The sequence below is a fragment of the Ursus maritimus genome, unplaced genomic scaffold, assembly GCF_017311325.1.
Source record: "Ursus maritimus isolate PB19 unplaced genomic scaffold, ASM1731132v1 scaffold_3, whole genome shotgun sequence".
NCBI classification, from domain to species: domain Eukaryota; kingdom Metazoa; phylum Chordata; class Mammalia; order Carnivora; family Ursidae; genus Ursus; species Ursus maritimus.
The window spans coordinates 93807339-93835145 of NW_024425563.1; the positions used below are offsets into that span (position 1 = coordinate 93807339).

The 27807-nt window shown below is 52.5% G+C and overlaps 1 protein-coding gene and 1 long non-coding RNA gene across 3 annotated transcripts; both read right to left on the minus strand.

Annotated features, from left to right (window-relative positions):
- On the minus strand, positions 1 to 27202 carry LOC103674689 (up-regulator of cell proliferation). 2 transcript variants are annotated; one of them, XM_040644434.1, is made up of 6 exons: positions 27129 to 27202; positions 14123 to 14149; positions 13742 to 13812; positions 4776 to 4808; positions 4527 to 4565; positions 1 to 3149 (listed from the first exon to the last, which is right to left on the minus strand). In XM_040644434.1, the coding sequence occupies exons 1-6, from the start codon at positions 27140 to 27142 to the stop codon at positions 553 to 555; spliced, it is 2781 nt and encodes a 926-aa protein (XP_040500368.1). In that variant the 5' UTR covers positions 27143 to 27202; the 3' UTR covers positions 1 to 552. The 2 variants fall into 2 exon arrangements, with proteins under 2 accessions (XP_040500368.1, XP_040500369.1); XM_040644435.1 differs by having other exon boundaries at positions 14123 to 14144; positions 27129 to 27201.
- On the minus strand, positions 16255 to 18024 carry LOC103674577. The gene is made up of 2 exons (XR_571652.2): positions 17369 to 18024; positions 16255 to 16757 (listed from the first exon to the last, which is right to left on the minus strand). It is a non-coding gene; the product is annotated as an uncharacterized LOC103674577 (long non-coding RNA).
- Positions 27203 to 27807: the final 605 nt, after the last annotated feature.

A 27807-nucleotide genomic window follows, 5' to 3' on the forward strand; every position in this document is an offset into this window, starting at 1 on the left:
TTCTTTTAACAAACATTTATTAAGTGCCTACAGTGTGCCAGGCCCCGTGCCAGGCCCCGGGGGACAGAGTCAGGTCACACACAGCCCTCCCCTCAAGGAGCTCACAGTCTGGGGTGGGTCAGGGCAGACGCGGGAGCAGGGCAGGAGGGACTCACTGGGCTGAGTGTGGCAGGGGTGTAAACAGCTGGCTGTGGGGGGACAGGGCAGCGAGGGAGCTTCACAGGGCATCGAACCGGCAGGATGGAATCGCCAAAGATCTGCCCCTGCTTCCACCGGGCAGCGAACGGCTGCGCTCCAGGGGCCCAGAGAGGGAGCCCGGACACAGAGCGAATCGCTGAGTCCCCGCGCCCCACCCCAGGGCCGCTCTGCTCCTGAGAGCACCTCCCACCGGTCTTCGAGGTCACCTCCTTTCTCCACACTGTGTAGGGAACCCCAGACCCCCTGGCTTTCGCTTTTCTCCCTTCTCACGCAGGTCGGCCGCCAGCCCCCGCTCAGGCGCCGGGCCCGGCCCCGTGAGGACACCGCCTCTGGAACAGACCACCCGCCGGACACTCAGAGCCGTCGGACCAGCTCAATGAGCTGCTGGATGCTTTTGTTCTGGTTGGACAGGCCGTTCCTGATGTTTTCCAGCAAGCATCTCTTTAACTCAAAAATGGCCTCGCTGTACCCTAAGCTCACCGCGGCCATGGGAGGCACCCCGTGCCACAGGCCAGGGATGTGCCAAACATGCTGCTTCTCGGGGTCACAGAAGGCCAGGTCCGCCAGCGTCCGGATGCCGCCGCCGCCCTGTTTCTCCATTTGCGCCCCAGCTCTGATCGCGTCACCGGGCGGGTCCAGGAGCTGCCTCCTCTCTCTTGGCCTGGGGCCGGGGGCACACGTGTCGTGAAGGTTCTGGTACACAAACTGATAGTTGGGCATGTGCCCTGTTTTTTCCAACCTCAGAAACGCGTGCAGAATGGCCGGGGGTATGTCCCTGGTCTCGGCTAAGCTGACCACGGTGACGTTGCTCAGCCCCACGAGCAACGTGGCCAGAGAGGCCTCCAGCTCGAACCTCTCCCCGGCCGTGGCCAGGGCCCCGCCTATCAGGCCCCCAGAATCTATCACCAGGATGTGGTCGCAGCCCAGGTCCTGGCTGAAGCTCTCGGCCACGGTGACCAGCTGCATGAAGGCCCCTCGAGGCCCACAGCCCCGCCCGGTGGCAAAGCGCAGCCCAAACATGGTGTTGAGGAGCGTGGACTTGCCCGTGCCCGGCACGCCCAGCGCGGACAGGACCACCAGTCTCGACCTCCGCTCCAGGCGCGCGTGCAGCTCCTTGAGGAGCCCCGTGACCCAGCGCAGGGGGGTGCTCAGGGTGCTCCCATCGACCAGCTCCAAGGGGAGCCCCTTCAGCAGCAGCTCCAGGGCCAAGCCTGGGAAGTGGGCAAAGCGCCTCTGGCTGGCCGGCAGCTTCCCTGCCTCCACCAGGCAGCTCTCTGCCTCGTAAAACTGTCCCATCTCCCGCAGGAAGTGCTCCACCCCCAGGGGCTCAGGCCAGAGCAGCTCGCTCAAGTCCACGACCCCACAGTGTTTCGGTCTCAACGTGAGAATGGTCTCCGGAGGCTGCCTCGGCCGTGGCGAGGCCACGCGGGCCAGCCCCCACTCCATCCACCTCAGGAAGTACTGCTTCTCGCCCAGCGAGGGGCCGCTGATGGCCGTGATGAACTCCTGCACCCCCCCGGCGGGCTCGTGGCCGTTCTGCTGCGCCCGCAGTTCCAGCAGCCGGTGCCTCAGCTCGGCCCGGCCCTTGTCCGGAGGGTCCCCGGCCCACTGGGCCTGGCACAGCTCCTTCTCCACCTGGGCCGCCTTCCTCCACGGGTCCCCCTGCAGCCTCAGCTCGTCCCGGCGGTAGGCGTCCGAGTCTTTGATTTTCCTGGTGATGCGCTCCATGCGCTCCTTCGCCCGCTGACACTCCTCGCAGTCCTCGTCCACCCGCAGCCCCAGCTTGCGTGCCGCGTGGGCCATCTCCTCCACGGACAGCCTCCTGCAGGGGGAGCGGGCCACGTGAGCCACAATGGAGCGGACCCTGCGCACGAAGCCCGCGCTGTCCGTGCTGCTGACCTTGACCAGGACGTGCGAGTGGTCCATCTTCAGCACCGGGATGAGCCTGTTCAGGAACCGCAGGTTGGCGTTCCGCTTCCCGCGGTAGGGGCTCAGGATGAAGTAGTACTTCGTGGCCGACCCCTTCATGGAGTACAGCAGCTTGTACTCCTTCTTGCTGATGTTGTCCGTCAGGATGAACACGGCTGACGACACTTCAGTCAGCAGCTTGAACTGCAGCCAGTGAGACCCGATGTCGCCCCGTAGGTTCAGAAAGGCCACGGGCTCCGGGAAAATGTCCAGGTCCTCCCTGCCACTGGGAAGAAACCAGGACACTTCCACCAGCCCGTCTGCGATCTCCCGAGGGTTGGTGCCCACATTCAGATCCCGGTGCCAGAAGCAGTCCCGCGGCCTGTGGCCTGGGCTGAGCACGGCGTTGAGGAGCTGGGACTTGGAGTTGCTGCTGACCTCCATGCGCACGAAGGCGAAGGCGGGCGCCCGCGACAGGACCGCGCTGTCTTCTCGGAGGCTGCCCACCCCCCGTGGGGGCTGCGCCCACCACGTCCGCACGACGCCCCTCAGGGCCCACAGCAGAAACGTGTGGTAGTGGTTCTCGGAGTCGGGCAGGACGAGGGGGAGTGCAAACTGGCAGAGGGACATTTTGTGCACGATTTCTTGTTGTAGGAAACTGTCCGAGGACAGCAGAAGGGCACAGAGAAGGTCCAAGGGGTTCACGGGTGTGTCGGGCGTCGGCAGCTCAGAGAAGGAATAGATGTCCGCAGAGACGTCGTCGGCCGCGTCCCAGTAGATGATCTCCTCTTCCATCTGGCTCTCCTTCTCCGCGGGCCTGGCATCCGGGGGCACGTCCAGCACCATGGTGGTGTTCCTGGCTTCGGCGTTGAGGGCCTGCAGCTTCCTGAGGAAATTCCACGGCAAGTCCTTGGGAGCCTGAGGGGCCCAGTTCTTCATGCTGTCGCTGCTGATCTGCAGGGAGTCCTGGAGGCTGAGCTTCTGGGCCTGGTAGGTCTCCAGCCCCAAAAGCGACAGCATTTCCTGCAGCCTGCTCCTCTCCACTGCGGGGAGAAAAGAAGACGTCAGTGCTCACCCTGCCTGTCAGGGGCCCCAGTTAGAGGTGGGGAGGGAGACGGCCTCCTTCAGAAAGCGGGGTGTGCCCCCCGCCTGCCTGCAACCAACAGGGGCCAACGCAGCAGACACGTGAGACGTTAGAACGGAGAGAGAAGAGGACACCCAGGGGCCACGTTTAAGGATTGCGAGATGCCGTGAAAAGGTCTACACGTCAGTTTCTCTTGAAATCCGCGAGACACAGCTATGCTGGGCCCACTGTAACCCTGTAGAGTCCACAGCCGTGCACCCGCACTGGGGATGCCCACCCCTCCACGTGACCCCGTCCGTGGCCTGTCCCCACATCCTGGGCCCAGCAGCAGGTGCCCTCATGCCATCACCAGGTATGTCCCACAGGGGACACAATCCCCGAGGTCAGTCGGATTTTCTAGGTAACGTTCTTTTCAACAAGTTGGGAGAATTTTTAAAAGGAACAGGACGTTACTACTGAATACAGTCACACAACCATTTTGCAAATCTGAAGCCAATCACGTGGTTTTCAGTGTCACCGTGGCGACATACTTGGTAAAGATGATCAGAGGTCTGTACTTGTTCAGACCTTCCAGCATCGCCCAACGCAATATGAATTTTTACGAGCGCTAGGTTTCGCCCGCTAACCCTGTTTTCGGCCGTGGCGTCTCACCAACTGTCATACTGCATACAATTAGCATGCTTTCAGTGTGAGCTACATGAACAAAATTTTAAAATGCAAATCCCACTGAGTTCCAGGATATTCTCCATCATGAAGCTGCATACGCGTTCACATAAACCAGAGAGCAGTCAGAGGAGGGCCCCCCCAGCAGGGCTCGGCCCTGGGGCACAGGCGTCTCCTCCCCCGAGGGCCCTGCAGGCAGCGGACACGCAGGGCACAGGGTGGGGCTTCGGAACTTGCTGCAGAAACAAAAGAGCTACAGGGGGGCACGCAGGGCCGGCTCCTCGGGTTTCCGGGTGTTGCCTGAATGAACAGGGACGTGGATTCTCTTACCTAGACGTGAACAACTGGTTTTGTCCTTTAAACAGCAGACAGTGAGAGGCGCTGGGGAAGAGCCCGACCAAGAAACCTCACCTGCACTCCCGCCTGGTGTGTGGCCCGTGGCGGGAGCGACAGGGGGAACAGCGGAGGGCTTCCCAATCCCACCTGAGCTTTCAGAACCACTTTGGGAACGGGTCGCAAATAAGAGTCCTGCGCTTGCCCCTGCGCAGATGCTAGTCTCCATCTCCTCCCGGAGGGGGGGGGTCAGTGGGGGTGCGCAGGGCCAGGGGCAAGAGGGACCTCTCACACACTCGGGTCCTCCTGCGACGGGATAGGGAGCGGAGAAAATGCGTACCTGCTGGGAAGTCACTGTCCTGAGCCTCATTTGTACCATCTAAAAAAAGCAAAGGAAAATGACGTGTCAATCAAATCAGCGCCTTAGATAGACGCAAGTTAATTAGGCTAAACTCGGAACCTCCTTCTTCTCGCTAAGACAGTAACTTCTACCTGCTCACAATATAACATCCCAGCCACGCCCCACTGTAGGCGCCCAACCCCTGGCTGGTCCCAACCCTGCCGTCTCCACCTCCACGACAAAACTCACAGTCATCTGCGTCCATGTCTCTCCATTCCAAATCTGGAAGAAAGCACACACATGATGACTTTCATCAGCAAGTTAGGACCTTTCTACCCAAAGTCTCGTGTTTACTTTTGGTGCTAGGATTGGCTTCAGTTCTTCCCACGTAAATTTCTGTTGTCCAGCCCCAAACATGACACAGAGTAGTGACAGCCGCATACAAGATAGTAATTTGCTCTAGAGTATATTCCTGTAAGAATTTACTGAAGTTTCTGAGAATAAAATATAAGCTCATGAAACTTATATAGATTAATCTTTGATTTTAGAAACTATTTAAAACATAAGTCATTGTAAATTCCTTGGCTCCATTTCAAGATTACCTCCGACAAACATCATTCTTATTTTTTTTTTAAAGATGACTTGTTTATTTATTTGAGGGACAGAGAGAGAGAGAGAGAGAGCATGGGGAGGGGCAGAGGGAGAGGGACAAGCAAGGCTCCGTGCTGAGCGTGGAGCCTGATGCGGGGCTCGATCCCAGCACCCTGAGATCATGACCTGAGCTGAAACCAAGAGTTGGATGCTCAACTGACTGAGCCACCCAGGTGCTCTGTTGTGTACTTTTTTATTGTTCTGACTTCAGATCCAAGTAAAACTATCCGATCGCTAATCCAATCCAAAATTAAAATTACATTTTTTAAAGCTTATGAATCGGAAAAAGATTCTGATATTTTCAGATTAACTCCTCTCATGCTTTCCATAAAGTCAGGTAGATAAATGTGACGTTTCAAACAGTCTTCTCTGATGCTGTCTCTGGAGACAGACATGAAGAGCAGGGAAGAGAAACAGGAAATCATGAGAGTATGAAAGACAGATGATTCACACACATCAAACCGCAACGTTGAGCAATCAAAAGATTATTTTATCCAAAGTGGAGAAAAGACATCAGAAGGATTTTTCCAAGGAATTCAAAATGCCCTCTGAGAAAATACAGCAGTTAAAGGAGGGGACAAGACACAGAAAAAAGCCCATAACGGGTGGAGGTGAGTTTGAGAAGCAGCTGTGAGCAGGGATCAAGGAGTAAACCTCAGACCCACCCTCGCTTTATTAGGGATGGGACACAGCTCTGATTGGACTGGACAGATTACAGATGATGGCAAGGAGGCACAACGTGGCCAGAGGGTCAGCCTCTCGAACTGCGGGAACCACCCAGGGGCAGGAGAGCCTGGTGGTCCACAGGCGGAGACGGCTGGGAGCCCAGGTCAGCACCGGTCGGGAAGACTTTCAGGCGGGGACACGGCAGAAGCGTCCTTGCCAGCACCTGCTCTCGGTCTCTCTCTCTGTGACAGTGGCCGTGCGGTGGGGGTGAGTGGTGGTGGGCCTGTGGTTTGTATTTGCACGTCTCTAGTGACCACCTTTGCAAGTGCTCACCACCCATTCATACACTTGCTTTGGAGAAATGTCCATTCAAGACCTTTGCCCATTTGTAAATTCTGTTGGTTTGGTTGTGGAGTTTTTGGAGCTCTCCAGATATTCTGGATATTAATCCCTCGCCAGACACATGGTTTGCAAGTACTGTCTCCCATTGTGTGGGTGCCCTTATGCCCCGTGGAGAGTGTCCTCTGAGGCACAAAATGTTTAACTTTTCACATGGTCCCATTTGTCTCGTTTTGTTCTTGTCCACTTTGTCCACCGTGTCTCCTCTAGGAAATCGCTGCCACATCCAAATGTGTGAAGCTTTGGTTCGATGTTTTCTTCCAAGTGTTCTACTGTTTTAAGTTTTACATTTAGGATTACACTGATCCATTTTGAGTTAACTTTTGATTACAGCGTTGGGTAAGGGTCTGACTTCACTGTTTCGCATGTGAACGTTCAGCTTTCCCAACACTATGTGTTGAAAAGACTGTCCTGTATCCAGTAAATGTTCTTGGCACCCTTGTCAAAAACCACTTGACCATACATGAGGGTTTATTTCTGGGCTATTTCACTGGTCTAGACGTGTGTCTTGATGCCAGTACCACACTGTTTTGACTGTTGTAGCTCTGTAGTAGGTTTTGACATCAGGAACAGTGAGTCCTCCAGTTCTGTTCTTCTTTTTCAAGACTGTCTTGGCTATTCACTGGCCCTTAAGATTCCATATGAAAGATGGGTTTTTCCTTTTCTGCAAAATGTCACTGGCTTTTTGATAGGGACTGTCACCAATCTGCACATCCCTTTGGGTGATATTGACATTTTAACGATACTAAGTCTTCCCATCCATGAACATGGGATGTGTTTCCATTTATTTATGTCTTCTTTATTTTCTGCAGCAATGTTTTATAGTTTTCTTGTACAATTCTTTCACCTCCTTGATTAATTCCTAATTCCTAAGTACTTTATTCTTTTTGATGCTCCTGCACATGGAACAACTTTTGTGATTTCCCCTTCAGTGTGCTCACTACTTGTGAACAGAAATGTAACTGATTTTTGTGTGTTAGCTTTGCATCCTCCTGCTTGGCTGAATTTATTTTAGTTCTAACAGTTTTTTGTGAAATCTTTAGGATTTTCTACACATAAGATGACATCAACTGCAAACAGAGATCATTTTACGTCTTCCTTTCCAGTTTAGATGCCTTTTATGTCTTCCTCTCCCCCAGCTGCTCTGCCTGGGACTTCTAGTACGAGGCTGGAAGGGAGCGGGGACGTGGGCCTCCCCCTCTTGCTTCTTATCTTAGAGGAGAAGCTCAGTCTCACACCACTGAGTACGACATTGACTGTGGATTGTCCGTGTATGGCTTTTATCATGTGGAGCTGGTTTCCATCTACTACTTTGTAGAGCATTTTTATCAAAAAATGGTAGGGAATTTCATCAAATGCTTTTTCTGCATCAGTTGAAGCATCATTTTCCCCTTCATTTTGTTGACACCACTGAAGATTTTTGCATCAATGATCCTAAAGGATACTGGTCTATAGCTTCCTTTTCTTTGTCTGACTGGTTATCAGGGTTGTGCTGGCCTCAAGAATGAGTTAGGAAGTTATCCCTCCCTTCAATTGTTTGAAAAAATTTGAAAAGTAGTTCTTGAAATATTTGTTGAATTCACCAGTGAAGCCTTCAGGACCAGGGTTCTTCCTTGTCGGGAGACTTTATTACAAATTCAGTCTCCTTACTAGTTACAGGTTTATTCAGATTGCTCGTTTCTTTGTGATTCAGTCTTGGTAGGCTTTGTGTTCCTAGGAATTTGTCCTTTTCATCCAGGCTAAGCAATTTTTTGGCATCACAGTACTCTGTTATAATCCCTTTTATTTCTGCAGAATCAACAGTAATGTCCCATGCCCATGTCTGATTTCAGTGATTTGAGTCTTCTCTCCTTTTTTCTCAATGTAGCTAAAAGTTTGTCAGTGGTGTTGATCTTGTCCAAGAACCCACTTCTCGTTGCACTGATGTTCTGTACCGCTTTTCTACTCTGTCTCATTGATTTCTGCTCCCATCTTTATCATTTCCTTCTGTTTGCTACCTGTGGGTTTCATTTGTTCTTCTTCTAATTCCTTTCGTTGTTAAAATTGTGTTGTTGTTTTCATTTGTCTCTAAGTATTTTCTAACTTCCTTGAGATTTCTTCTTTGATATACTAGTTAGTAGTGTGTGTTCAGTGTCCAAAATTTTTTTTAAAGATTTTATTTATTTGACAGAGAGAGAGAGAGAGCCAGTGAGAGAGGGAACACAAGCAGGGGGAGTGGGAGAGGAAGAAGCAGGCTCCGAGCGGAGGAGCCTGATGTGGGGCTCAATCCCAGAACGCTGGGATCACGCCCTGAGATGAAGGCAGACGCTTAATGACTGAGCCACCCAGGCGCCCCTAGTGTCCACAATTTTAAAAAATTTTCAGTTTTCTTTTACTGATTTATAATTATATCCCATTGTGTTCAGACACTTTGTACGATATTGATCTTGTAAAATCCATGTAGACTTCATTTGTGGACGTGCATATATCTATGCTGGAAAATGTCCTGTGTACACTTGAGAAGAAAGTGTGTGCCTGGGTGAAGTGTTGTGCGTCTCTGTTAGAAGAGGACGGTTCACTGTGTTGTTTAAATCCTCTACTTCCTTTCTTGTCTTCTGTCTGGTTGTTCTATCCATCATTGGGAGTGGGGTACAGTTGTCTATTTCTCCCTTCAATTCTATCAGTTTTGGTTTCAAATATTTTGATGGTCTGTCATCGGATGTGTGAGTGTTTAATTGTATCTTCTCACTGTACTGAGACCTCTACTAATATATAATGTCCTTGTCTGTCTCTCATACCCTTTTTTATGTGGACCCTATTCTGTCGGATATTAGTACAGTCACTCCTACTATCCACTGGTTACTGTCTGCGTAGAGGATCTTTCTCCATCCTTACATTCTCAGCTTGTTCGTATCTTTGGATCTCAAGTGAGTCTCCTGTAGACAACATATACTTAGGTCCTGTTTTTATCCATTCTGCCAATCTCTGTCTTTTCACTGGAGACTTTAATCCCTTTACATTTAAAGTAATCACTGATAAGGAGGCACGCACTTCTGTCATTGTGCTATTTGTTTTCTGTATGCCCTATTTACATACAAAATTCTATCCCCACCTCTTTGGGTGTTGATATCACATCTTCATACGCTGAGTGCCCCAGCACATAAACTAATAATTCTTTCAAATGCATTAGTCTCAGAAGTTACAGAAAACAAGATTTGAAGTTACAAACCAAACTTACAGTGATACTAGATTTACATTTTTTGTTTTTTCTTTAAATGTATTAGTCTCTTCCACCCTAAGATACCACCTTACGCCAGTTAGAATGGCAAAAATTGACAAGGCAAGAAACAACAATTGTTGGAGAGGATGTGGAGAAAGGGGATCCCTCCTAGATTGTTGGTGGGAATGCAAGCTGGTACAGGCACTCTGGAAGACAGTGTGGAGGTCCCTTAAAAAGTTAAAAATTGAGCTACCCTATGACCCAGCCATTGCACTACGGGGTATTTACCCCAAAGATACAGACATAGTGAAGAGAAGGGCCATATGCACCCCAATGTTCATAGCAGCATTGTCCACAATAGCTAAATCGTGGAAGGAGCCAAGATGCCCTTCAACAGATGACTGGATTAAGAAGTTGTGGTCCATATATATAATGGAATATTACTCAGCTATCAAAAAGAATGATTTCTCAACATTTGCTGCAACATGGACAGCACTGGAGGAGATAATGCTAAGTGAAATAAGTCAAGCAGAGAAAGACAATTATACGGTTTCTCTCATCTATGGAACATAAGAACTAGGAAGATCGGTAGGAGAAGAAAGGGATAAAGAAAGGGGGGGTAATCAGAAGGGGAAATGAAGCATGAGAGACTATGGACTCTGAGAAACAAACTGAGGGCTTCAAAGGGGAGGGGGATGGGGGAATGGGATAGGCTGGTGATGGGTAGTAAGGAGGGCACGTATTGCATGGTGCACTGGGTGTTATACGCAACTAATGAATCATCGAACTTTACATCAAAAACCAGGGATGTACTGTATGGTGACTAACATAATATAATTTAAAAAATTATTATAATAAAAAAACAAACCCCCCCCCCAAAAATAAATGTATTAGTCTCTTAAATCACAAAGAAATCAGAAAGCACAGTTATGAACCATTGTTAAAATTGTTAAATTAGCTATTATAACTGCCCAGGTATTACCTTTACTGAGATCTTTACTTCTCGATACGGCTTCAAGTCCCTGTCTAGGGCCCCTTCTTTCCACCCGCAGGACTCCCTGGAGCATCTCCTGCAGGGTGCTGTGATCAACAACTCCCTCAGCTTTTGTTCCCAGGGAATGTTTGTTTCTCCCTCACTTTGGAAGGACAGATTTGCTGGATATAGGATTCTTAGCTCACAATTTCTTCTTTCTTTTAGCACTTTAAATATATCTGGCCACTGTCTTCTGGCCTCTGAAGTTTCTGATGAGAAATCAAGAGATGATCTCAGAGGACCCTGCGTATGGATGATCTGCTTCTCTGCAGCTGCTTTCAAGACTCAGTCTTTTGGAAGTTTAATTCCAACATGTCTCCATGGGTCTCTTCAAATTCATCTTACTTGGAGTCTGTTGTGCTTCTTGGACTTTATAATTCATGTCTCTTTAAGAAGTTCTCAGCCACTATTTTTTCAAATCTTCTCTTGCCCCTTTCTCTCTCCTCTTTCTGGGACCCCCACAACGAAGACCTACTGATGGCATCCCACAGGCGTCCTAGGCTCTGTTCGCTTTTCTTCAATCTTTCCTCTTTCTGGTCCTCAGCCTCCATACAGTCCATTGTCCTGTCTTTAAGTTCACTGATTCTATCTTCCACCTCCCCAGTCTGCCTTTGAACCCCATGAGTGAAGTTTTCATTCTGGTTACTGTGCTTTTCCTTTGGTCTCTTAGGCTTCCTAGCTCTTCGCTGATATTACTGTTTTGTCCGCACATCACGTTCTTGACTTTCTCCACATCTTCCTTTAGCTCTTTGAGCATCTTTCGGACCATTGTCTTAAATTCTTCATCTAATACATCTGCTACTTTGTCTTTTCAGAGACAGCTTTTGTTCAATAATTTTTTTTTCCTCGAACGGGTCATACTTCCCTATTCCTGTGTATACCCTGTGATTTTCTTTGCTGCACACTGGACATTTGAATCTAATAATGTGGTAACTCTGGAAATCAGATTCCTCCCACTTTTCCCAGGGTTTGCTGCTTTTTGTTATTGTTTTTGTTTGTTGGACTGTTGCAGGCTATCTCTGCACCCAGGATCAAACTGAGGTGTACAATTTAGGTCCTCTGAGGTTTTTTTCTGAGATTTCCTTTGGGAACGCACAACCACTTTCTAATTTTCCCACATGTGCAGTTGTTTTTGAATGTCCTAGTCTTTAATGTCTGCCTCCCAAAAGGGGAAAGAGCAAAAAGTTAATGGGAGGAAGGATGCTGGACTTGAAATCCCCTGCAAGTCACTTCAGATGGAGGGGAAGGGGCTAGAAACAATGAGGAAAGGGTGACAACAGCAGCAGCCACCCGTCTCTGTCTGCACCTCTGTGATCAGAAGTCTGTGGCTTCAGTCTCGGCAGAGCAGAGACCCCAGTACTCGGACAGGTTCTTTCTGCCCACTCTGGCTGGTTCCCACCAGCTGTGTGCATGGCTGTCTGCTGCTTGTCTGGGGTTAGGAGACAGGGAGCTGCTACTGTGCTCAAAGATGCAATTGACCAAATTAGCTGGAAATTTATTCTCCAAGTCTTCCCCTGGAAGTTGCAAACCTCCAACTGACTCCAGAGGTACAGGACAGTGCATGGAAAGATATGGCCAGTGCAACGGTCCGGGTTGGAAGGCAGATTCCTGGTGCTTCCCGCTCTGCCATCTTCCAAGAATCCTCTTAAATGGTTTTCTAAAATTTCTTTTAAAGAATGAGCTATGAAGTAATTAGCGTCCTCAGACCTGAGATAAGGTAAATAAACTCCGTAGGAGGATTGCATATAGCACATCTATTCTATGCTTTTAGAAGGCGGGGGCACGGTTATCCCGGGCAGAGGCAGGTGGGGAGGGGTCTACGGGGGGATGACGTGTTCGTCTTCTTCATCTGGATGCTGCTCAAAATAGGTCCATTCCTGCTTGTGAAAATGTATCAAGCTACATACTCGTAAAATGGGCACTTTTTCACATGTATATCGAGCCTCAATACACCTTTTTTCTTTTTATCCTGTATGTTGAAGAGTTTGCTTTAAGTCTTATTAATGAAACACACTGAAGAGGAAGTCACATACCTCAAGAAGAAAATTTTTAAAAATAATTATGGGAGGCTTCTTCACTGGAGAGATAATAAAGATGGAACTCTGGGGAAGTACCGGAGTGTCTCTGAGCCTCAGTTTCCCCAGATGGAACAAAGGACCACTGATAACCAATCCCCTGGCTCACAGCAGGCAGCCAGGGAGGTCATTCCCTCCCCTGAGCCCACCCCAACTGTCTCCCCAGTCTCTCTAGAGCAACACTCTCGTTCCAACAGAGCTGCCTGTGGAAGGAAATGTTCTCTATTTGCATGTGGCTCCTCAGCACCTGAAATACGGCTAGAGTGACTCAGCAATGTGATTTTTAATAGCGTTTAAATTTGCATTGTGCGCCTAGCAGCTCCTGTACCGAACAGTACCATTCTGGATCCTGAGAAACTGAAGGGCTTTGGCCAACTACTGCTGGATCCCAATTTTGCTGTGAGGCTTGACCTGGCCATGACTTCCCCCCCGGTGCCTATGTTCTAGAATGTAAGTTCCACGAGGACAAGGGATCGGGGCCATTTCGCTCACTACTGTTTACTATATTCACAGTGCCTACTATGATGCCTGCATGTTAAGTGTTCAGTAAATATTCGTTTAAATGAATAAAACAAAATTTGGTGAATCCAAGCTACTTTGCCTATTTTTACGGGTTATCTTTGCAGAACACTATCAAATCCAATAGGACATATTTATTTTGAGACGTGCCCAATTAATGAGAGATCCAAAATGAGCTTCTAAGAGAAAAGATGCCTGGAGTGTGGCCACCACACCTTAAAGCTGAAGTCATGAGGGGCAGCCACAGACCCAGCCCCCAGATCCACAGAGAGAGACTGAGCCCACGCGAACCACGGCCAGGGAGACCACAAACCCCAGTCTGCCCAGGACAGCTCCAGTTTAGAGCTATTGTCCCAACCAAACACTCAGGAGCACCCAGGTCAGAAACTAGACAGTCACCCTAAGCTGGACTAGGGGTGGCAGTTATGACATCCTCGGATTGGGACGATATGTTCCTGGTAAACTGTGGGATAATCACCAATGTGAAACTGAATCCTCTTCGGAATAGATGAAGGAAGTTTAAAACACCCTGCGATGGAATCTTTTCATAAAAGTAGAAACAACGGCTTTAAGCCTCTGTATGTTTGAGGCCTGCACTCCCCTGTCCCGGGTGTTCTGGAAGCCAGAACCCGCCACATGAGCTTGGGTGCGTGGTTGCAAGCCCCACATTTACCTGCAATGGCCACCGCTGTTCGTCTCTCAGATGCTTTTATTTCTGGGGCCACGTCTCCCAAATCTGAACGTCTGAAACAATCGCAAGAGAAAATTCTAATTAAAGTAACGAAGCGATACCACACTTTGAATCTACCTATCGCATTGGCTGCATATCAGAATCTCTTGGGGAGCCTTTAAAATCTACAACTCCTGGCCACGCCCCAGACCACCAAAATCCGACCTGGGGGTTGGGCCTGGGTATCACTGCTCTTAAGAGTGCCCTCGATGATTCCCATGTGCAGCCACCATGGACAAGCGCCAGTCCAGAAAAACCAGCGTCCTCCACCACTGCACGCCAGAGCACAAACCGCCATTCAAAAAGACATAAAAATATACATACCCTTTGACCAGTAATTCCACTTCTACCCTAAGGAAATAATTAAGATTTAGTTACAAAGATGTTGATGCCAGCTTTACATATAATAGCGAAAAACTGGATGCCTTTTAAAATCAAAGTTCAATCACAGAGACGTACGGTACAGTCTTATTCTGTAGTCATTAGGAAATGTTGTATAGATCTCATTTTGCGGACAAAGAGATGGTGGATGATGCTATGGAATGATGTTAATGACATGTACACTAGTGGGAGGAAATACGTGAATATTTACGGTGGGAATATATAAAGATGATGATGTGTTAATGAAATCGTGTGTATTTATATATTTATCTATAGGTGTACAAGGAGACCTAGAAGGGTGCTCATCAAAAGTGAATAGTGTGGGCAGGGAGGGGTGACCCAGAATTCTTTTCAGATTTGGGAAATGTAGTCCATTTAAGAATTAACTATTTGAGGGGCGCCTGGGTGGCACAGCGGTTAAGCGTCTGCCTTCGGCTCAGGGCGTGATCCCGGCGTTACGGGATCGAGCCCCACATCAGGCTCCTCCGCTATGAGCCTGCTTCTTCCTCTCCCACTCCCCCTGCTTGTGTTCCCTCTCTCGCTGGCTGTTTCTATCTCTGTCGAATAAATTAAAAAAATCTTTAAAAAAAAAAAAAGAATTAATTATTTGAGGTTTATTATAGGAATGAGTAAATGTGTTGATTTTGTCAGGATCCAGAGTTCCACTGTTGAAGAAGGGACATACAAATATGGAAAGAAGGTGGGGGCGCCTGGGGGCTCAGTCAGTGAAGCGTCTGCCTTTGGCTCAGGTCATGATCTCGGGGTCCTGGGATCGAGTCCCACAACGGGCTCCCTGCTCAGTGGGGAGTCTGCTTCTCCTTCTGCCGTCTGCCTCTCCCCCTGCTCATGCTCTCTCTCTCTCAAATAAATAAAATCTTTTAAAAAACAACGAACAAATATGGCAAGAAGGAGGTTAGAGAAAGAACTCCCATAGATATGCTGGATCTGGAGGTGTAGCGTGAACACACGATTTTTACACACACGCTCGTGTGCTCCTGCATATGCGCATTTGATTCTCACGCATCCTTTCCCAGCTCCATCCACTGCATGGGCCAAAAACCGAAGATACTACGTAGTGGCGACGAGCACACCGAGCGCCCTGTGCCACCACTCCACACTGAAAGACACCAGGTCTCCTTGGAGAAATGGCAGAGGCCAGGGCCGGGGCAGGGAGAGAACAAGAGGAGTCCGAGCATCTTATTTCAGAAAATAAGGAAGTGCCTGAAAAATGCTAGGGCCTGCCTTGGAACTGGCAAGTCCAGGGCCATCTGAGCCCAGGTGTGATAAATACAGCAATTAATGAAAAACCACTGAAGGGCAGGACTGAATGAGTCCATACAGGTAATGAATAAGCGAACTGGGGGCGGGGGCAGAGGGCTCTTGCTTACAACCACCGGATGTGTAGGAGCGCTGCGGTGGGATGGCGTCGTTCTGCAACCATCTCAACCTCAGTGAAGATTGGTTCAGGCCAGAAACACCACCAAATGCCAGCTCTGAGGAGACTGTGTGGATAGGGGGCAAGGTATTTGCCCAGTTTCAACACGGCTCCTCGCGGACTGCTTCTTAGGTGCCAGGGAGGAGAGCCCTAGCGATTATAACATAGGCCCTTGGGGGCTCCGATCAGGGGCGGTGACACAGATGGCCACTGTGTGCCCCAGCTGCCCTACCCTGAGAGAGGGCACAGCCGTCACCTGGCCCTGGTCTGACGATGGGGACAAATTCAACGTGGAAAGTTACGTGAGATCCCCAAGGACGAATGTCACCAAGGACCAGACAAGGATGGGAGAAATGCTGCAGACCCTGAGCCCACACTGGATCCCTAACTGGAAGGGGACCCTTGGGGTCCAGGGACAGAACTGAGATGCGGGTGTTGTGGGCATTGACGATAGTGCAGTGCTCTGCAGGAGAACATGGAAGAGCGTGGGGCTGGCGACATGTGCTACGTACTCTCTAACGGTCAAGAAAACATGACGCGTGAGTGTCTGTGTGTGTGTCTGTGTGTGCGCGTGCGTACAACAGCGACAGAGAGGGGATGAGAAATGAGAATCTGAGTGAAAATATTGGAAAAAGCAGACTCTGGATAAGGAGGCTTTTATTTTTATAATTTAGCTCTAGGTACAAATTATTTTAATAAAAAATGTAAAAATGTAATAGTGGTCACTTCTCGCTGGGTAGCAGGGACATGTGTTTATTTTGTCCTATTTGAGTTTCTTTAAGCAGAAGTACATATTGATTGACTAAGACTGAAAGAGCAATAAAAATGAGGCAGTGAGCAGGGTCTGGATGGGAGTAAGACACGCGGGTGCCCCGAGGAGACCAGATTCTCCATGGCCTCTTCCAACGCTGCACTGACCCTGAACTCTGTGCAAGGACCCACACAGACACAGCGATCCAGCTCCCCTTAATTCTCCCACAAAGCACATCAAATCCACCCTCCCAGAGGAAACTCCGGAACCCCCTGGTGGCTCTTCCGGCATGTTCTTTGGGTGTCTCGTCCTCTGCCCGCTGCAGTCACTGTGTTCGTGGCTTTCAGCCCCTGTCCAGTGCAGAACGCTAAAGCAACACTCGGACCCTGACGCTGATGAAAAAGGAGAAATTTTCATTGCTTTTGTAGTAAGAAAAAATACCCCTTAAAAATAGACAACAATACAATAGGTTAAAACTAATCCCCAGAGTAGAAGCAGCCCTGAGATCCCACCTGAGATGGGGGGGGGGGGGGGGGGGGAGCAGAGGACAGGTGTCTCCAGCCCCATGTCACCAGGCCTTCTCCCACAGCACACGGGCTCCCCGGACACGGGCTGAACCTCAACCCGTTCCTTCCCACACAGGAAAGCACATAAGTGATATTATCACAGGGATGACCGGAGCTTGTGCTGGTTTATAGACGTGTACGTAGAATTCTGCCTGCCATCCTCGTCAACAAAGTCCACACGTGATCGCGTCCCTGTGCTGGGAGCCGCAGGCAGGGCCCAGCCTGGCAGGAGACCACAGAAGCTCGGTTTGGTCCTGTGCCACCTGCAAAGCTCGTGTGGCCGAAACTGTGCCCAGACCCCGATGCTGAAACCCTAACCCCCAATATCACTGTATTTGGAGACGGGGCCTGTGACATTTGGTCTTCGTCTCCCTTTCTGGCACACAGCTCCTAAAGGTAAGTTTTGGAAAGCACCTAAGGATGGGGGGGCAGGTTACCTGGGGAACCAACCGTGTGATTGGAATTTTCAGTCTCACCGCCCCCCCCAACATCCGGGGAGGGGAGAGGGGCTGGACGTTGAACCAATCACCAATGGCCAGTGAGTTCACCAAGGATGCTTGTGTCGTGAAGCCTCCATAAAACCCCAAGAGGACAGGGTCGGCGAACTCGAGATCTGGGGAGAAGGGCAGGCTCTGAGAGGGCTCGGAAGCTCCCTGACCCTTCCTACAGCCCTCGCCCTGTGCACAGCTCCCATCTGGCCATTCCTGAGTTACATCCTGTTATAATAGATGGGCCATCTAGTGAGGACTGTGAGTCACGCCAGCAAATTCAAAGAACCCAAGGAGGGGTCACAGGAACCTCTGATTTACAGCCGGTCGGCCCCACGTACAGATGATGATCTGGACTCTTGCCACCGGAACCCTAGGCTGGAACTGCTCCCGGGACCCCCAGTCTGTAGCCCGTCAGCCACAAGCATGGCAGCATCCGAGGTGGGGGTGGGAGCTGGCAGGAGGGGGGGTTTCCACAGGACTGAACCTTGACCCTGAGGGATCTGATGCTGTGTCCAGGTAGACAGGGTCAGACACCCTGCTGGTGTCTCCTAATTCTTGGTGTAGAAGGAACCCCCACACACATACAACATTAGAACAGAGGCAAGAATACCATCTCAGGGGGTGATCCCAGTTAAATGAGGTCCCAAGGCTGGAGTCCCTGCTCTGACGTCCTACAAGACGAGATGGTGGCGAGCGGGCCGTCTCTGCAGCTGCACAGAAATGGCCACGTGAGCACACAGCAAGGAGCCGGGGACAGAGGCCTCAGGAGAACCCAACGCTGACCCCACGGCCATCGGGGCGTCCAGCCTCCGGGACAGTGAGAAACAAGCACCCGTTGCTGAAGGCTCCCAGCCCGTGGGCCTCGTGATGGCGCCCTGAGCAGACGAGCGTTAAGACCCCAGACCATCCTGCAAGGTGGACCAGGGCATGAAGATCTGCCCAACACCCCCCAGCGAGCAAACACAGCCAGACCCAAACGTGAGTCTTCCGGTCCCCTTCGGGCTCATTACTTTGAAGACTCACAGATTTTAGGTAACTGCACAATTATAGCTAGTCATTACAAAAGTCAGAAAAATCGGACCATCTGCCAACTCCCAACCCAGCCCTGTCATGAGCAACAGCCCTGCTAATAAGCGCGCTGTGGCCGAGAGAGCAGGAACCGAGTGCGCTCACCCGGGGCCCCACGTGCAGCCCGGGGGGCTTTCCGCAAAGCAGGCTTGGAAAACTACTAAGATCCTTAGTATCTTCTTCTAGTCGCCAAAATAAGACAAATATAACATACAGCAAAGTACCAAGAAAATGCCTTTGCCCTTTTGAAAATGACTCCACATACTAACCAATCTTCTCTTCCTTTCATCCAGTCACTCTCCTCCTGGCCACTGGCCCTAGAGGACTAGCTTCCAGCTTCTGTGAGGCTGTTTCACCCCCCCCACCCAGGGTGAAGTGAACCCCACTCAGGGGTCAGTCTTCTCGTGAGGCCCACACAGGGTGTGGAGCCAAACACAGAGCCCAGCTCAGGTCCTGCTGGGGGCCGGGGGCACAGAGACCCAGGGTGGGCGTGGGCCCCTGGCCTCCGTGCTGACCAGAACTGGGCGGGGGGTGGGGGTGGGGGGAGTCTCCCCGCACAGACAAGTGGTGACCTGCCCGCAGCCCTGAGGACCCAGTGCATCTAGTGGTTCTTCCTCCCTAAGTCAGTAAGCAGACATTCTGGTTTGCACCCTTCGAAGGCTCCCTTCGAGTCTGCAGGAGAAATGAGGGCCCTGACAACTCAGCAGCCTCACTGGCTGTCTCTGCTGGGTGACGCGGCCTGGCATACTGTCCTCGTCCCTCCTTTGTCTCTCTTTTTCCAACTGCCCAGCAGCTCAACCTGCAGAACTTTTCTACTTACACCTGGAGAGTCTGATTCCAGGGACCAGGGTGTTCAATGCTCGTTGACCCCCCTTCTGACAACAGAGACACTTGCCCACCTCAGAGCCGTCCCCTCCTTGGACAGTGTCCTTCAGTGCCCAGAACGAACTGTCTGAACCTCGTAGGCGGGGCTAATGCCCAGTGACAAACCCAGCTCCTTCACCAGGTGGTGCCAAGGAAACCAGAAGACAGAGAAAACCATCCCAAACAGGAGGAGGCTAGACAAATAGAGGTACTTTCACTTCCCGGCATGCACGCGGCAACATATTATTAATTGCTTTGGATAATAAAAAGGCTGACTCGATATTTGCTGTCTGATGCCGACAGCTTTTAAGTCCTACCACGTCCCCTCCTGCCCCACGCCTAGGCCAGCTGACAAGAAAGCCTGGGGACTCCCTCCCTCGGCACTGGCTGGACCCCTCATCCCATTACCGCCCCTGAAACAAAATAAAACCTGAAGCCAACTGCTCTGCCCAGGAAGCCTCACTAAAGTAGTACTAAACCTCGTTAGGCCAACTTGGTGTCCTGTGCATTGAAACATGTCCCCCGAAAAGATATGTTCAAGTCCTAACCCCAGTATAGCGAACGTGGCCTTCTTTACAAAAGGGTCTTCGGGGATGCAATTAAATGAAGATCAGGTCACACCGGGTAGGGTGGGTCCCGACCGGACAGCTGGGATCGTGGGAAGAGGAAAGTGAGGACAGATACGCAGGGAGAAAGACACAGGGCAGTCGCGTTGCCGTGTCTCCGCTCCTGTGATGGCCTGGGGCCGGCCAGCAGCCACCAGAAGCCAGCAGAAAGGCAGGGGCACACTGGCCTCAGAGCCTCCGGGAGGCACCCACTGGCCCACACCTCCGCTTCCGATTCCTGGCACCCAGAACCGCGGGAGAAGAGTCTTCAGGCCGTCCAGCCGGTGACGCTGTGTTACCGCATCTCTAGCCACTAACACGGCCTGCGTGCGGCTCTGGACAGCGGGACTCGCCCCTGCCTCTGTCCGCGTCTCTTCCCTGCTTCTTGTAGGGACACCGGTCCTTGGATGAGGGCCCACCGAACCCAGCTTGACCTCATTTTAACTAATCACATCTGCAAAGAGCCTACTTCCAAAAACGGTCACATTCACAGGTACCAGGGGCTAGGACTTCAACACACGTTTGGGAGGGGACGCGATTCAACCTGTCGCGATATCCAAGCCCAAACCAGAGGCCCTTCGACCTCAGCAGGGTGATCACACACATTGAAGTCCACATCTCGCTGTGCAGTGGAGGCCTTGGCTGAGAAAACATCCGGCGACAAGGCTCCCTCCCGGGGCATGGGGGTGGGTGTGGGGTCCACGAGGAGGTCGGATGTTACAGCACAGGTAGGACGCAAGGACTCTGCAGCCTGGCAGCGTCACCCCCAAACATGCTGGAGCATGCAGGGAGCAGGACGGGGAGGCCCCCTGCTGCCCTCCTGCTTTTCTACACCTGGAACCCCCCCCCCCCACGCCGAGGGCAGGGGAGCCTGCACACTGAGAAAGGGGAAGGGGCGCTAAAACACAGCCTGGTCCTCCGGGAGCTTACACTAGCGCTGGTCACACCCGCGCTGATCTCTGAGCCAAGGGGGCCGGCCCCGCCCCGCACCCCTCCCCAGGTTGCTGTGAGGGTCTGGAGAGAAGCACAGGAGTGAAGCAGGTTCACAGAAGGCAGTGAAAGTTCTCGAGGATTTACTCACATATCTATTCCCTGCCAGGAACTTCCCTAGGAGTTGGGGATAGCTCAGTGCAGGACACAACTATTCAAGTTTTAAATAGAGGCTGGGCTGGGGAGCAGGGGAACAGACTGCTGGGGGGGGGGGGCTCCTGGAGAAGGGGCACAAGAGCGCAGGCGCCGCAGGGGCCAGGGCATCACCCTGGGAAAGACTGAGCTTTCCAGGCCACAGACTAGACTCGCTTCTACTCTGGAGAGTGCTCTGAGTGCAGGTGACATGCCCGTCTGGTGCTGCGAACAGCAGAGAGGTAACGAAGGTCAGAGGCCTTGACACGGGGTGGGGCTGAACGACCCCAGCAGGTGTGTGAGAAAACAGATGATGGGAAGACAGGGATGCCTGGACCCCGCGCGGCTGGCGCTGCTGGCCTGGGAGCGGTCGTAAAGAAACTATTTGTGGGTCTCCAGCTTCCCAAACTCTCTCATTGTGGGGGGCAGTTTTCCAGCTCTATTTGCAAATAAAATAATCAAAACCCAGCTGCCACCCTGTAGACAAGCAGAAGGTTAGAAACGTCAGGGAAAGCTCTTACCGACGCATCTAGGTTGAAAAACAGGTAAGATGATTCTATGGAGAAATATTTGTATGATAACAATCAGGAAAATTCTGAAAAAGAAGAGTAACGAGAGAGGACAAAGCCTGCAGAGAGGAAAACACAGGACCGGCAGCCAGAAATTAAGGCTGCAGGCCTGGCTCGTGAGATACAGCTCAGTCACAGAGAAACACGGTTCCCCAATCAGCCGGGAACCTCGTCTCCAACCCTGGGAGTTCAGAGTGTCTGGGGTCATTAAGGCATAAGAATCTGGAAAAATAGGGGCGCCTGGGGGGCTCAGTCAGTTAAACGTCTACCTTCAGCTTAGGTCATAATCTCAGGGTCCTGGGATCGAGTCCTTCATGAGGCTCCCTGCTCAGCTTCTCCCTCTCCCTGTGCTGCTCCCCCCTGCTTGTGCACACACGCTCTCTCTCTCTCTCTCTCAAATGAATAAATAAAATCTTTAAAAAAAAAAAGAGAGAGAGAGAGAACCTAGAAAATAAAGGCAGATCCTGGCCACTCCCTTCTCCAAAATGCATATCAACTGGATTTAAGGTGTGAACCGGAAAATGAAACAAAAAATGCACTGAAAGGAAATATAAAGCCTTAAAACTCAGAGTTAAGAAGGCTTCATAACGTCACAAGGCAAAGGCCGGACTGAGGAAAAGTATTTGTAACACAAATGACAGGGGCTCATTTTCTCCACATACAAGGAACTACAAATCCCTGAGAAAAAGCCAAGGAAGGGCCTCTGCAAAACGCATTTGGGGCTTAAAACAAACGAGGGCACACAGAGCCCTGCAGTGCCCGGGCTGCGACAGGCCTGCACCTTTTACGCCTTTTGAAACCTGTACCGTGTGCCTATTACTTGTTTTTAAAAATAAGGCGACCAGCAATTTCATAAAACGTCACAATGCAGAGAGCCTAACAGAAGCAGCCCGTGTGAAGGAGGCAGGTGGGCCTGGGAACACACAGCCCCAAGTGGGGGCCCTTCTTCCAGCGAGAGCTGTGTCCGCGCTGCATCCATCTAGAGGCTTCTCTGCAAAACCCTACGCCGAGCCTCAGACGCTCTGCGAATACAGCTTTTTTTTTTTTTAAGATTTTATTTATTTACTTGACAGAGAGACAGCCAGCGAGAGAGGGAACACAGGCAGGGGGAGTGCGAGAGGAAGAAGCAGGCTCCCAGCGGAGGAGCCCGATGTGGGGCTCGATCCCAGAATGCCAGGATCAGCCCTGAGCTGAAGGCAGACACTTAAGGACTGCGCCACCCAGGGGCCCCGCGAATACAGCTTCTTCTCCAACAAACCGTGTGAGCACGTCCCTAGGTCAGCTTCACCCAGAGCACGCCACGGAGACACGACCTGCGCTCTGTGGTCAGGACGAAATATAGAACCAAGATTTTTGTTTGTGCCTCAGTGACTAAATTTAACACAAGTGCAGTCATCATTAACGCGGTGAGTTTGCATCCAGTTTGAACCTAAACTGCATCGCTGAGCCTCGGTTCCCCCGTCTGTCCCATGCGGAAGGTCGCAGAACTTGACCCAGGCAGAGAGGTACCTGGAGGAGGGCCTGACAACACTCTTCTCAGAAGCAGACAGAATGTGGCTTTCAGAGAACATTCCCTGACCTGGCGGTTCTGGGGAAGAAGCCCTTCCCCGAGCTGGACGGAGGCTGGTGGCATGGCCGACTGTCTCCTACGGCGCTGGCCGGCCCGTGGGCCACACGTAAGGGAGGTTTGCTGAGCTGCTCTGCAGAGCCAGGGACGCCTTGCCCCCAACCCCCGTCCCAGCACTCCTGTTTTCTGCAGAGGGGACACACTGGGTAGCTGGCGTGGCTCGCAGGGCCATCACAGATCCATGAGGAGTAGGGGGGGAGGGGGTGGTGGCAAAGTCTGTGTCCTGCTGGCAAGACCACGTCTCTTCTTCAGAAGCCACGGCAGCTACTGAGCAGGCCAAGGGCTCCCGCTGGACTTGTCCTGGAGCAGACACACACCTTGTCTGGGTCCCCCAGTGTCTCCACCCCACCTTGCTCCTCCCCTCCCTCCCCTGGGCCTCCACCCAGTGTGAAGAGCCCATTGGGACCAGGCCAGGCTCTGGCAGGAAAGCTGAACCCTTCGGAGGGCAGGCCTCACTAGGTTTCTTCTGGAAACAAAAACCTGAGGGGATGTGGGTGCTGAGAACCTGATGTTAACAATGGGATCAAAGACCCTGGGACAGACAAGAGGTCAGGTAGGAAGTCTCGGGGAGCAAAGATTCCTAGTTCTTAGCTCAATTAATTCCATCAGACAGGCAAGACTTTTCAAGTCTAATGTCAGGGCTGGGAGGTGCAGAGAGCCCTTAAAGTCTGGCAGGGGGAGGGGAAGGCAGTTCGACCACTCGTGAGGACGCTTCAGTAGGATCAACTAAAAAAGACAGGCCCCCTGGCCCCAACGTCCAGTTCTTGCACGGGTCCAGAGGGAAAGGCGATGTGCAGCATTATCTCACGGAGAAAACTGGGAACCTCTGACTATATAACGGGACCGTGCTGCACGATATTCTATGAATGTCAAAAGTTAGGTAGATCTGATCCTTGTTCTGACATGGGGGGAACGGCAAACCGTACCACCGGGTGAACAAAGCAAGCTGCAGAGCTGTTATGAGAGCATTTAAGTAAAACCAGAACAAATACATTGTCCAGATAGCAAACCTTACTATGTCTATTTTACCACAATAAAAAAAAATTAGAGGGGACAGAGCAAAGAACAAACAGAACATGTAAATGCAAAGGAAAATGTCAGGATGTTTGCCTAGCTAAGACAGGGTGGGGGGGGGATACCCCAGCTGTATCTTGAAGGCTATCTCTCTGATAAGAATAACAACCTAATTAAAAATACACCAAAATTGTAAAAGTGGTAACTATGGAAATTCAGATTACATTTGAATTTTAATAGTTTTTTTTTTTTTTAATTATTTACCATTGACAATCTGAAAAACAGGGACCCCTGGGTGGCTCAGTCAGTTAAGCATCTGCCTTCGGCTCAGGTCATGATCCCAGGGTCCTGGGATGGAGGCCCGAATCCAGCTCCCTGCTCAGTGGGGAGTCTGCTTCTCCCTCTGCCTCTGCCTGCTGCTCCCCCCGCTCGTGCTCTCTCTCTCTCTCAAATAAATAATTAAATAAATCTTTAAGAAAAATCTGAAAAATATATTTATTTAGCCCAGGTAATTCAGGCTTGCTACCTGCATTCCAGGAGGGTGTGGACGGGTGGCCGTAAGGCTGTTGAAGTAGAGCCCCTTCCAGATGGGCTGGAGGACCTGGTCCCAGCAACATACACACTGACCCCTGACACCGCGCACCATTTCAAGGGATTGCAGGAACCCCAGAAGCCCACCAGTGAGTCATGGCTCCCGGGGTTAAGAACCTCTGACTTAGACAACGTTTCAAGCCATAGAAAACAGAAGCCGTGTGGCAGAGAACACGTGCTGGGATTAGCACAGATGGGCCACAGAATCCGAGAAGCACTGACATGAAGGCACAGAGTACAGGGAACAAGCCACGAGGCCCGCAGGACGGAAGCAGGGATGGAAGCAGGTCCCCAAGCTCCGTCTCTCCTGCCCCCTCCACGCTGCTGTCAGGAGGACTCCCCCTCCATGAGCGGCGGGCAGGGAGCCCACACACGAGGCCAGGTCACACAGTCTGGCGCAGCATCTTCATCTCTACGTAGGCCCAAACCCACTGGGCTGTGGGTCACCTCCAGCGTATCTTTTCCTTTGAGGCCTTGCTCCTGGCCAGGCCCTTATGCCTAATGCCCAGCACATCGGTAAGGGCCTCCTCTGTCCTTCCCAGCTCCCCTGCAGTGATTCACAGAGGGAAGAACACCAGAGTGCACGGCTCCTCCAAGCACAGCCGGGCAGAAATCACAGATCCCTTCGCAACCCTGCCCCGAAGCTCTGCCTGGCTCCCACAGCACTGAGCATCTGCGGGTCAGCTGACTGACACAGGCCAGAAAGTCCCAGGAAGTCGGGTCTTCCTGGCTGGACTCTGCCCTACCAGTGAAACCTGCAGTGTAGACACGTGTGGACTATCCCCAAATGCATACATGCCACAGTCATACGTCATAGTGCACAGTTCTCCCTGTAAAATGAAGTAAAGGACACTAGAAGTTCTGTGACCTCAGCTTTCCAGGGAGTACAGAGCGTTACAGAGGAGTACCACCTGCAGACTCATGGGGTCATTCATAACAAGACAAGATCAAATCTACACTAATGCCACCTACTACAGGGACACTGTGTAGGGCCTGCTGGCCCCAGAGCAGGCCACCGTTAAGCCCACCTCTGACCCCGCTCTACAGAGTAGTGTGTCTGGACACCAAAGGCACCATCACATCGGACAGGTCTCACGGCAGCCCCACACAGTCCCAGACATCTCGCTGCTGCCAGGCCACCGCACCTCCCCTTTTCCTGACAAGAGGGGCAGGAATGGGGTGGGACCTTGAACTCCCGGTTCACTCAGTTTGGCCTTCGGAGGGATGGGCAGGTGTTTATTCTATTTATGAGCTCAAAGTACTGGGTACTTTATGACCAGAGCTCCCCAAAGCTGGGAAGCCAGCAGGTAGATGGGAATGCCCATGACTCGGCCAGCGTCATGAAGGCCGTGGGCAGAGCCAGCTCACTCCATGGCACTGCAGGGCCTCCCCCGTGAGAGGCCTGGTACTCGTGCTCTCTACCCCAGGGGAACGGCTACCCCAGCCACCACATCTAAGACCCTCTGAATGTGCACGGTGGTCAAACTAAGAATTTTACCAACTAAAGCAATGACCTTGAGACTAATCCTCCTCTGTGAAGGTACTGGACTGTCATTTCCAGTTTGCACGACTAGTTAAATTATGGAAGCAAAAACTAATGATAATTAATGGCAGAGGTTTTATTTTGCAAGTAAGGATTTTTTTCAAAAATGACAAACTCGGCGTGTGTCACCATGTTTCCCTAAAAGAACATTTTAACACCGAGGCAGTGGAAGGCGGTGATGTCAGAACCGGGCTGCCACCCTAGCAGGGCCCGCGACCGGGCCGGCCGGAGTCCCGAGACCCGCAGCCCCGGCCCAGCGGGTGCGCGGCCTCCCCCTGCCCTCGCACGCGACCTTCGGGGACCCTCGGGCTGCGCCCCGCGGGGGAGAGCCCAGCATCCTCTCCCACGCGAGCAAGTGTAAAACAGCTGCGCAGGGCAGGGCGGGGGCGCCGGCCGGGCACCGGGCGTTCGCGGCCCAGCGGCTCCCAGGCCCCGGGCGGCGCCCGCCCTCCCCCACCCGACCCCCCGCCCCCGCCCCCGCCCCTCCCGGCCGCCTCGGCCCGCGCCCCCAGCGCCCCCCTGCCCGGCCGCGCCCGCCCAAGGTCGGCGGCAGGGCCGCGGAGCCCGGCGGGCGGGGATCCGGGCGGGGGCCGGGGGCGGGGGTCCGGGGACCCGCGGCCAGCGCCCGCACCTGCACCCCAGGGGCCCCTCCACCCCGCGGCCCGCAGACCCCTCTCCGGCGCGGCCTGAGCGCCGCACTCACCCGGGCGACGCCATCAGCGCGGCGAGGTCTCGGCGCTGCCGCCGCCTCCGCTTCCTCCGCGCCGAGCGCCTCCGTCGGGGAGGGGCCTCGCGCCGGCCACTGCCGCCCGCCCGGACCGCTCCAGGCGGCGGGGGCGCGGGGAGGGGGCCGCGCTCGGGGAGGGGACCCGGGGCGGCGGAGAGGGAACGGGGGTCGTTCGGGGAGGGGGCCCGAGGAGAGGCCCGAGACGGCAGCGGGGGGCGCTCGGGGAGGGGGCCCGGGGCGGCGGGGAAGGGGCGGGGGGCGCCCGGGGAGCGAGCCTGGGGCAGCGGGGGGCGTGGGGAGGGTCCCGGTATCGCCCCCGAGCTGCCGAAGGGAAGGGATGCGGGGGGGTGGGGGGCAGGCAGTGCAAGGTTGGTACCGGGAGCGGGAGCGGCCGCGGCGGCCTGCAGCCCCAACCCGCCCACCGGTCCACCTGCTCAGGTGCCCGCAGGCCAGGACTCCGGAAGAGGTGCCTGCGGGGCAAAACCAGCCGAAAACCTGCCCCGGGGTCACGAAGCAGCTGCGGGACCGGGTGAAGTTGACACCTTCCTACCACAGGAGTTTATTTCCGTAAGAAAAGCCTTTTCTTTAGCCCAGGACAGCAAGGTTGTCACCCCAATAGTCACTACTATTAAGCAAGTGGTAACTTTGCTATTAC

What these genes read in the sequence shown, in the direction of transcription:
- LOC103674689 (XM_040644434.1), bottom strand. An exon ending in GTGGAATTACTGGTCAAAGG is followed by an intron (nt 13,813 to 14,122) that starts GTATGTATATTT and finishes CGATTGTTTCAG; the next exon opens with ACGTTCAGATTTGGGAGACG. An exon ending in AGACATGGACGCAGATGACT is followed by an intron (nt 4,566 to 4,775) that starts GTGAGTTTTGTC and finishes TGCTTTTTTTAG; the next exon opens with ATGGTACAAATGAGGCTCAG.